The 10,036-nt window shown below is 45.4% G+C and overlaps 1 protein-coding gene across 1 annotated transcript; it reads left to right on the top strand.

The window, feature by feature from the left end:
* Positions 1–1,122: 1,122 nt before the first annotated feature.
* MAT2A (methionine adenosyltransferase 2A) lies at positions 1,123–7,229 on the top strand. The gene is made up of 9 exons (XM_075346229.1): positions 1,123–1,303; positions 3,533–3,610; positions 3,695–3,817; positions 3,895–4,007; positions 4,087–4,230; positions 4,316–4,534; positions 4,799–4,981; positions 5,107–5,240; positions 5,563–7,229. Exons 1-9 carry the CDS (start codon positions 1,210–1,212, stop codon positions 5,663–5,665), a joined length of 1,191 nt encoding a protein of 396 aa, XP_075202344.1. The 5' UTR covers positions 1,123–1,209; the 3' UTR covers positions 5,666–7,229.
* The last annotated feature ends 2,807 nt before the right edge of the window (positions 7,230–10,036 follow it).

Raw genomic sequence — 10,036 nt, forward strand, 5'->3', positions numbered from 1 at the left:
GGGAAAGTTATATCAGGCTATTGAAATTCCAACGCTTGATCCTTTTGTTTTCAGGAGGGATAAAGTGTCGGATCTCTCCTCTCCGGTGCCAGGGGGGGGGGAGAGATTGCCCTCGGCTGAAAGATCGTAAGAAATAGGTAATTTTACAATATGCTGGAATATTACAGAGCGAGGCCAATAGGAATCTAAACTAAAAAAAATACATGTCGTTTTAAAAATAAGAAAAAAATAATAAAATAATAAAAAATGAATAATAAAAAAAATACAGAACTTCACATCACCCCTCCCCCTCTCATTTCCTGGAACGTAAATAAAATCTTAAAAAAAAGAAATATATTTGTTATTATTAAATAAGGTCGGAAAGTCGTATGGACGGTAAAAATAAAAACTACGGCTACAAGCCCCATAGCCCCGATATGACTCTATTGACCCAAAATAGACATTATTGCTCTTGGAAGGTGCGGAGGAAAAACCAAAAGCGAAGAGAGGACTGTGTAAACCTGGAGGCGACATGAGGGCTGCAAAATGCAATATTATCTTCGCCTCCTGTAATATTGTCTTCATAAAAAGTATCTTGCTGCACTGTATTGAGGTGTAATAAATATATATATATATGTGTGTGTATAGATATATATATATATATATATATCATTATATAATATGGGCTTTTTATTTCTCATATAGGACTTATTACTTCACACCGCCATGTGTCAGGGGCAGCACGTGACACTAAATAGCGCGGGCTCCCGCACCACATCCGCCCGCCATCATGATCACCACAGACTAACTTGGCTCCTCCCACTGGCTCTAAACACTGTGAATCCTGGACTGTACCAAGTGCCAGCGAACACATTTATCCGTAATGCTGTATAATATATCATGCTACATTATTAACTGCCTTCGCGTATACAGAGCCCTGACACGATCCGATATTACCACGCATTGCCCTTCTTTTGCTAGCGCCGCTCTTCTGGCTTCCACTCCCCTTTCCAGTGTTAATTGTGGCACGTTCCATTCCTCACCAGAGAGACGTCAGTCTAGGTGGGGACTGAGGACTGGCCGAGCGGCCTCGCGCGGGATCACTGACGTCACTACTGGGAAGCTATAAAAGCTCCGTACCTGGCGCCATTCCTGCATTCCAACCGGCGAGGACCAAGGACAAGTATCTCTAGTCGCTTTCGGTACTATACGGCCTACACTACCGCCATTATGAACGGAGAGATGCTGAACGGTTTCCATGACGCTCTTATTGACGAGGGCAGCTTCCTCTTTACCTCCGAGTCCGTTGGGGAGGGGCACCCCGGTGAGTATGGGTGGCAGCCGGGTTCCGTACCGTTGGTCGGGGGAGTGACGTCATCACATGTTCGGCGGCGGTTTTTGTTTATAAAGTCGTGGTTTATTTTAAACGGTATGGAAACAAGTAAGGGCCTAAATTCTGTCGATGGCGTTTTGTCTTGTGACGATCTCGGGTCCGCAATGCGGTGAGAGCACGTGGTGCTGGGCGGCCCCTCCTGTCCTGGGCGCCTGATCCTCCTGCATTGTGTGGCTGCACTGTGCCCAGCCTGTAATGATGGGCAGTGTGTGCCAGGTGGGCACATGTGCTGAGCCTCATTATGTAAGGGTGCTGTGTAATCCTTCCTGCTGACGTGTTTAGTGTGTATATATTATGCTAATTACCCCCTTTAATATGTTGTACTAGGAAAGGTGTCTCTTCCCGCTAGTTCATCATATTGTGTAACCAACATTAAAAATGGCTCCTGATAATGAGTTCACTGTCAAATCAGATTGGGGCGGCTCCACCAACACGACGCTCTAGGAATGAGAAGGGCATGGGTATCCCTGACTGGCACCGCCCCTGTAAGTGATGGGTTATTCTGCCGCATTAATGCCGCCTGCAGGTACTAAAGTAGCGCGGCCATGATGGGATCACGAGGCAGTCATGTATTGTCCCCTCCTGCCTGGTGGGTGTGGGAGGGGATGGCCCAATGGCTGAGCGCTGCATCAGGTTTCAGGTCTATTCCCGAACAGCTGCACGCTGGGGATTGCTGCGTTGTGTATTTTCCTATATGATCTATAATGGTCAATGGTGTTGGATTGCAGCCAGGTTCTGTCCAGGATGGGGATTGTGCGGCGGGCAGGGCTGGAGTGCAGCATTACCACTACTTGGATCTGTTCCTGGCTCTGTTTGGCAGGAGTGGTTTCCTTGGGAAGTAAATAGACAAAGGTGGTGTGTGAGCTTGCCTGGGTCTGGCGCAATATTGCTCAGGGTAGAGGACTCCTATTGACGGAGCGGTGAGATCACTTCCAGGTATAGAGGGGGGGGGGGGGGTGTGTGGTGGCGGCTTCTGGATCTAAGTGGTGGTCCTGGAGAGGGTTTTTATACAATATGTACAGTGGAACCTTGGATACGAGCATAATTGGTTCTGGGAGTGCGCTCTTAAACAAAGTTACTTATATCAAAGTGAATTTTCCCATAGGAAATAATTGAAACGCAGACAATTCGTTCCACAACCCAAAATATTTAGTGTTTATACAAACTTAAAACAGTAATACATAATAATGTACTGTGTTCATATAAAATTATTAGTCACTAATACAAAATAATGTGCAGTCTAAATTAAACTTTACATTAGCATACAATAGAATTGTTGGTGAGGTACAGTACAAGCAATGTGATGTACTGGTTAGCCAAGAGTACAGTACTGTATCCACATGCAAATTGATATAAAATGCTATATAATATATACTGTACTGTGCAATAGTATACAGTACAGAAAGTTGCCTTCAGAGCACGGTGAAAGGATGGAACCAGACGTGTGCACGGTAGAAATTTGCTCACATTGCTCTTAAACAAAGTTGCAAATTTTTAAAAAGCTTTGCTTGTCTTGCAAAATGCTCTCAAACCAAGTTACTCTTAATCCAAGGTTCCACTGTATATATTTCACTTCATAGTGGGAATTTATTTACTTGCCTACATTGCACTGTCAAATTCTACAATGCTTTACAGACATAATCACCCTCCCCATAGGTGAATTAAAATTGAGCCCCTGTCAGTATGTCTCTAGGGTTTTGAAGAGGAGGAAGGAATGAGAAGACACTGGAGAACACATACAAACTCCTTAGGATTAGGTATAAGGTTTAGTGTCTCATTCATTAATGGACTGGTGACTAGAGCAGAGATCACATAGGGTTTGTATGTCAGCGTAGCATTACAGGCTGGTAACATGACTCCGCACACTGTACGAGGGCAGCAGGTGTTGGCTGAAGCCGCCTTTTATGGAAGGGACATTTGCTCATCTTGATCTACGTTATATAATGCTGTGCGCACAGCTCAAGTTCTATGAAGCTTAAAGGGGAATAAACTGAGGGACAGGCTGGTGGTGACTTGTAGCCCCTGGGAACAAAAGGATTGGACATGTTGAAATAAGCAGCCCAATCCTCTCCCAGATATGTTGCAGAAGCCGCTGACAATCTAATGTGGAAGTCTATGGTTGTCATGTTTCTCATGGTTATTCGCTCCTTGTCATTACAGACAAAATCTGTGACCAAATCAGCGACGCAGTCCTGGATGCCCATCTCAAGCAGGACCCTGATGCAAAAATAGCTTGCGGTAAGTCTTGGTGCCCTACTTACTACAACATTTTATAAGGGTGGGTGACTGAGGATGGGATTTTACTGTTCTGTTTGCCTGCAGAAACTGTGGCAAAGACTGGCATGATTCTCCTCGCTGGTGAGATCACCTCAAGGGCCAGCGTGGACTACCAGAAGGTTGTGCGGGACACAATCAAACATATCGGCTATGATGATTCTTCCAAAGGTGAGATATACTGCTCTACTTGAGTCAGATTCACCCTCTACAGAACTCTATCTGACAAATGTTCTGATCTGTATTAGGTTTCGACTACAAGACCTGCAATGTGTTGGTTGCTCTTGAGCAGCAGTCTCCTGACATCGCCCAGGGCGTCCACTTGGATAGGAATGAAGAGGAAGTTGGTGCTGGGGACCAGGTGAGATCTGGACTAAAGTCAACTTGAGCTGTTTACTCTTCCAAAACATGTTTTATACTAAATGGCTCCTTTTTTGCAGGGCATTATGTTTGGCTATGCCACAGATGAGACAGACGAGTGCATGCCTCTGACACTTGTCCTGGCACACAGACTGAATGCTAAGCTGGCAGAGCTACGTCACAATGGCACCCTGCCCTGGCTTCGTCCTGACTCTAAGACCCAGGTGAGTAAGACTTGCCGAACATGCAGTCTGCTAGGAAGGCTTGTCTTGTGAAGGAGCACACTTTAAGAAGCTTTTGTTGTTACAGGTCACTGTCCAGTACATGCAGGACCGTGGAGCAGTGCTCCCTGTCAGAGTGCACACCATTGTAGTCTCTGTACAGCATGATGATGGGATCTGCCTGGACGAGATGCGTGACGCACTGAAGGAGAAAGTTGTCAAGGTTGTGGTGCCTTCCAATTATCTGGACGATGATACCGTCTATCACCTGCAGCCCAGCGGCCGCTTTGTGATCGGTGGTCCCCAGGTCAGTTAACATGTTGGGTTCTTTGGTATTGGTTTCATGGTGTGACTTGTACTGAATTTTATGAACCTCAAGATTGCTGAATCTGAGGGAGGGTTGTCTGAACGCATCGGGTCTATAGGCAGCCAGTTCACTAGCGTATTCCAACTGATGGGTATCTTGGCCCTCGGACTAATGGAAACTTGACATGTCACACTTGAATGTTACTAATCTGTAAGCGTTCTGATATAACCAATCTATGTTGCTTGACCTGACTTATCATTTTAGGGAGATGCTGGTTTAACTGGACGCAAGATTATTGTGGATACCTACGGTGGATGGGGAGCTCATGGCGGTGGAGCCTTTTCTGGCAAGGACTACACAAAGGTGGACAGATCTGCTGCTTATGCTGCCAGATGGGTGGCCAAATCTCTGGTCAAGGCTGGCCTTTGCCGCCGTGTGCTTGTTCAGGTAGGCAGAGCTGTTGTGGTTTGTGTAGTGTTTATTGTTTGATTACACCAGAGGCTGGCTAGCTGGGGTCTCTAATATGCCATTGCCTGTGATCACACACTGTAGATCTCAATCTCCTTATCCAGGTCTCCTATGCAATTGGTGTTTCCCATCCTTTGTCCATTTCCATCTTCCACTATGGGACATCACAGAAGAGCGAGAGGGAACTGCTGGATATAGTGAAGAAGAACTTTGACCTTCGTCCTGGTGTTGTCGTCAGGTAAAGCCAGCAAGCATTGCTTTGTTAACCAAGGAGGTGGGCGGGAGATGTCCTTTATGTAGATAGTGGAAAAACATGGTAAGGGGTATGTCCTACACTGTGCTGAGCACCATAGGCCCAATGAGAGAAGATTGAATAGGGTTTCGGGCCATCGATGATCCCTGCTGTAGGCAGTCTTTGGGTGAGTATAGTGTCCGGGATGTCCCCCCTAGGGTAAGTGCCCTATATACAAGCCATCAGGCAGGATTCTGCCACAACTACGTTGCTAAATGCTGATCTTCTCTATATACTGTACATTAACAAGCAAACTTGTATATTCCAGGGATCTGGATCTGAAGAAGCCAATTTATCAGAGGACTGCAACCTATGGTCACTTTGGTAGGGAGTGCTTCTCTTGGGAGGTCCCCAAGAAGCTGGAATACTGATTGTTAGGCTTTTCCTCCTCTGACCTGCTGGCGTTATATACAGAGAAGCCTGCAGACTCCTAGGGAGGAAAAGGCCCCCTATTAACCTTTCCTGTTATTCTGTTGGTTCACTGTGGTCTCCAGTGCCATGTTCTGCTTGTGGAGACAGTACCATGTATGAGCTAGTTACTACCCCTGCATCTTTGCTGTTAATCTTCTATTGGTGCTTATAGCAGAAGACTTTCTTTTCTTCCCCCTCAATAGCCTTAAAGGGGCTAGTCATTTTCCTCAAATGTACTCGAAACATCACTAATATAATTTGTCTAGCACTGGCCCCATGTGTACCCCAGCTGCTGTCTGTATAGCACTTACATCCCTCCATTAATAGCGATGCTTTACATGCACTAATTGCCTTGCTGTGAGCAATCATTGGAGGCTGCTGAGGGCCATATGACCAGATCTGTCTCCATGCTGGGCAAAGTCAGTCCATGAAGATGGCAGTTACTGGTTGTGGTTTCCAGTACATCTGAGAATGAAATGGTTGACCTCTTTAGGTGTTCTCATGACCAAGTATATCGTCCCTAGGCTTATTAGACTGCCATAGGTGCTGCTGTCAATATTATCGTATCTTGTTGGCTCCTCCATTGTTCCCTCACTATACAAGTCTTCAGGTGACACATCACATGCATGTCCTAGTATGCATTTAATTCCCTATGCATACAATGCAGCACTTTGCCAAAACCATACACTCATGATTCTCAATAGCCCTCAAGCAGTGCACACTTTTTCCCCAAAAAGTGATGTGGCCTTTTAGGCTGTTATCTCCTGGTGCCTGTACTCACTCCTTTTTATTTTATTTGAAGAAACCTTTTTCACTAAGCCACACTGCACAAATCTCTCCCTGTCTAGTGTTTAATCTCCTGCAGACCTGTGCCATGGGTACTATACCTCCCCCCTCTCTGCGGCTGGCTGGTGTGGCTACAGAGAAACCAGCCCAGTGCAGAGTTGAGGCACAGGAGTAGCGGCTGGCAGGGAGAGAGTAAAGGATCTTACTTGAAACTTGATATGTTGAAAACAGTCTTTCCAGCTCAAGACACTTCTAGCATAGGAACATGATATGCCATAAATGTCTGAGCCTGGAATGCTCCTTAACTGCTTTATTTATTGTTGCCAGGTATGGGTGTAAGTACAGAGTAGCCCATGCTGCAGGTGACTAATCTTATTTTATTTCTTTTATGTTATGCTGTTTATTGGTTCTGATACACCACCTCCCCAGTAACCTCTGGCATGCTATGGTGTAGTACAGAAAAACCATAGCTGTGCCCTGCAGAGGTCCTGGCTTGTGTTCAGTGTATCTCATTCAGATGGAGCATCCCCTGCAGCAATAGGCACTCATACCAGTGTTTTACAGAGAAACTGGTTGTTTACATGCTTTTGCTGTAGAGGATTCTCTGACTGCTATAGGGTACACCAACCTTCAACTTTTTTTTTATTTTAATTTTTTTCTATTCCATGTGTCTGGTTCTGGTAAAAGCAAATAAATCACAGCAAGATTTCATGAATAAAGTATTAGGTGCTCCCTTTATTACCTGTGTCGTGTGATTTGTCAGCCTCAACAAAGGTGGTGTATACAAAGGATTCTATGGCTATATCTAAAGTTTTCCCTCACCTGCTGTGCCTTTACTGGAATTGATGGGCCCTTACAGGTTCACATAAGCCAAAGTGGCTTAACTAATAAAGGCCCTCCATGCCTTGTCTGATATAACCTCTCTTGTACTGATGCCATTAGTGTTACCAGAGCTTTAAAGCGCACAAATCACCAGGATTTTCCTATAGCGCCTAAATCCACTTCTATACTGGCACTACTATGCTGATTCTATACATACCTTTTAAATATCAACTCAGATGTATAGTTTTTGAAACAAAGTAAAGTTTATAAAATCATTAGCTTGTTGAGTGACAGTAGCTGAGGACCAGCTAATAGATGGGGTAGGTATCCATATTTATCCCCTCCCCTTCCTTATGCTAATACAATTTTTAGGTAAAAGGACCTAACATAATATGTCATAGCCATGTGACCAGAAGGGGTGGGGCCTCAGCAAATATAGCGGACACCAGGAAGCAACATTTTCTGTTTGGCCCTGCCTCTTCTGGTCACATGGGTATGACATTAGCACAGGTTCTAGTCGTTTGTGACTAAAACAATTGTATAACAGAACTAGCATAAGTAACAGGGAGGGGATAAGTATGAAAACCCACCCCAGCTATTATCTGAACTTTAAGTGCTGTCAATCAAGTTGACTTAATACACTTGTGTTTCAAAACAATATATCTAAGCTGCCAACTAGTTATGCAAAGAATTAGCCTGATAGTGCCAGTATAGCACTGGCTCTAGGTTATAGAGGAAAATCCTGACTGGTGTTCTTGCCTAACCTTATACTAAATGAGCAATGTAGCCAGTTAACCACTAATGGGTTAATTTTCTTGGGTAATAGAGAGCCTCTGACCAATACTGGCTCTGGTGCCTGCATTGCTGGAGTGGCAAAGGAGTGTAGTATGGAGAATACACCACTTACTGAATTGGCAATATAATGCACAAACAACTTCACTCCTGAATCTTATATGTCCAACCTTTTAGTATACAGAGAAGTGCACAAGGGTGCCTTCTCAAAAATGTTTAACTCCTCACATAATGTGAGCTGTGAACAAGGAATATGCAGATGGTTAAGAAAACCAAACTGAGAGCAAAGGTCTAGATAGTTTCTATCTTTTTAAAGAGGCTGTTCACTACTTCAACTTATCATTAAGATAGGATAATGTTTATGTCTGGTTGTTCAGGGTTTGACAACCCTTAAAGCTGGGTTTACACACTGAAAAGTTCTAGCGATCCCACCCTGGCCGGGATCGCTACAAAGTCTCTGCTGAGCTGTCAAACAGGCAGACCTGGCCAACGACGCAACAGCGATCCGGACCTGCAGAGCGACCTAGCTGGTTGTTGGGGACTTTGTAAAGCAGCTATTTGAAAGGGAAGTCGCTAACGAAGTCGCTGTAAAGTCCCCTTTACCCACTGAAACTTTCTAGCGATCATGCTCCACAGCGGGAAACAAAGGACCAAAGAATGGTCCTGAACGATTTGTAGCGATCACAGCAGGGGCCAGGTCGCTGATGTTTCACACACTGCAATGTCACTGGGGAGGTCGCTGTAACGTCACAAAACCGGTGACGTTACAGCAATGTCATTTGCGATGTTGCAGTGTGTAAAGCCACCTTAAGGCCCCTTTTACACACTGACTTTCTAGTGATCCCACCTGCGATCCCGACTTGGCTGGAAGTCTGAGTTGTCAAACTCGGCCAACAACGCAGCAGCGATACGCATCTGCAGAATGACCTAGCTGGTTGTTGGGGATGTGTCAAAGCAGCTATTTCAAAGGGAAGTTGTAACAGTGTCAAACACAACAATGCTTGCTATGCAGTGGGAAACAAAGGACCAAAAATATGTTCCTCAGTGGGGACCAGGTCGCTGATGTGTTTCACACACTGCAATGTCGCTGGGGAAGTTGCTATTACGTCACAAAACCGGTGATGTTACAGCGATATCGCTAGCAATGTTGTAGTGGGCAAAGGGTTCTTTAGACAACCCACACCCCCTGCTGATCAGCTGTTCTTGGTACAGGTAATGCTCAGTCATCTGCTAGTGACCAGATACTGCACATCTGCCTCCTATTCAAATCAATAGGATGTAAATATACAATAACTACCATGAGAAGATGAAGCCGTTCTAGAACTGAACATTTTTGTCAACCTTCTGCCTGCACCAAAAAACTGTCCAGTGTCTGAAATCCAGCACCCCCAAACAGACATTGACCGAAGTAGTAAACAACTTCCTTAAAGGATAAGAACTACATAACATGTAAAATACATGTATTTCCATGGGGTGTAATTAAAGGGAACCTGTCATGAGAAATGTCCCCTAAAACCTCACAGATTCCCCCTCTGCAGCTCCTGGGCTGCATTCTATAAAGGTCCCTGTTATGATTGTGGCCACTTTCTGACCTAAAAAAAGTGTTTATAAAGTTGTACCTTTTTTGCTTCTGATTCTGTAAATCCGTCACGGGGGCGGGCTGCCTGATGGCCGTTATTCTGCCCCCTGGTCCTGTATGCCGCCCCCATCGCTGATTACAATACTTCTGGACGCCGCCCACTGCTCCAGCCATCCCCGCGCATGCCCAGTGCTCATCTCTCGTGGATGAGCACTGTGCCCAGTGTCACCGGTGGTGACGTGCACGCAGGGTTAAGATTATGGGCGGTGCTGTGATGTTTATTCCTAAGCAACCGCCCATAATCGCGGGGCCGCGCTTTCCCCCTCGGCCTGCTTCGTTCTGCGCAAGCGCG

Source organism: Anomaloglossus baeobatrachus, chromosome 4 (assembly GCF_048569485.1).
Source record: "Anomaloglossus baeobatrachus isolate aAnoBae1 chromosome 4, aAnoBae1.hap1, whole genome shotgun sequence".
Taxonomy (NCBI): domain Eukaryota; kingdom Metazoa; phylum Chordata; class Amphibia; order Anura; family Aromobatidae; genus Anomaloglossus; species Anomaloglossus baeobatrachus.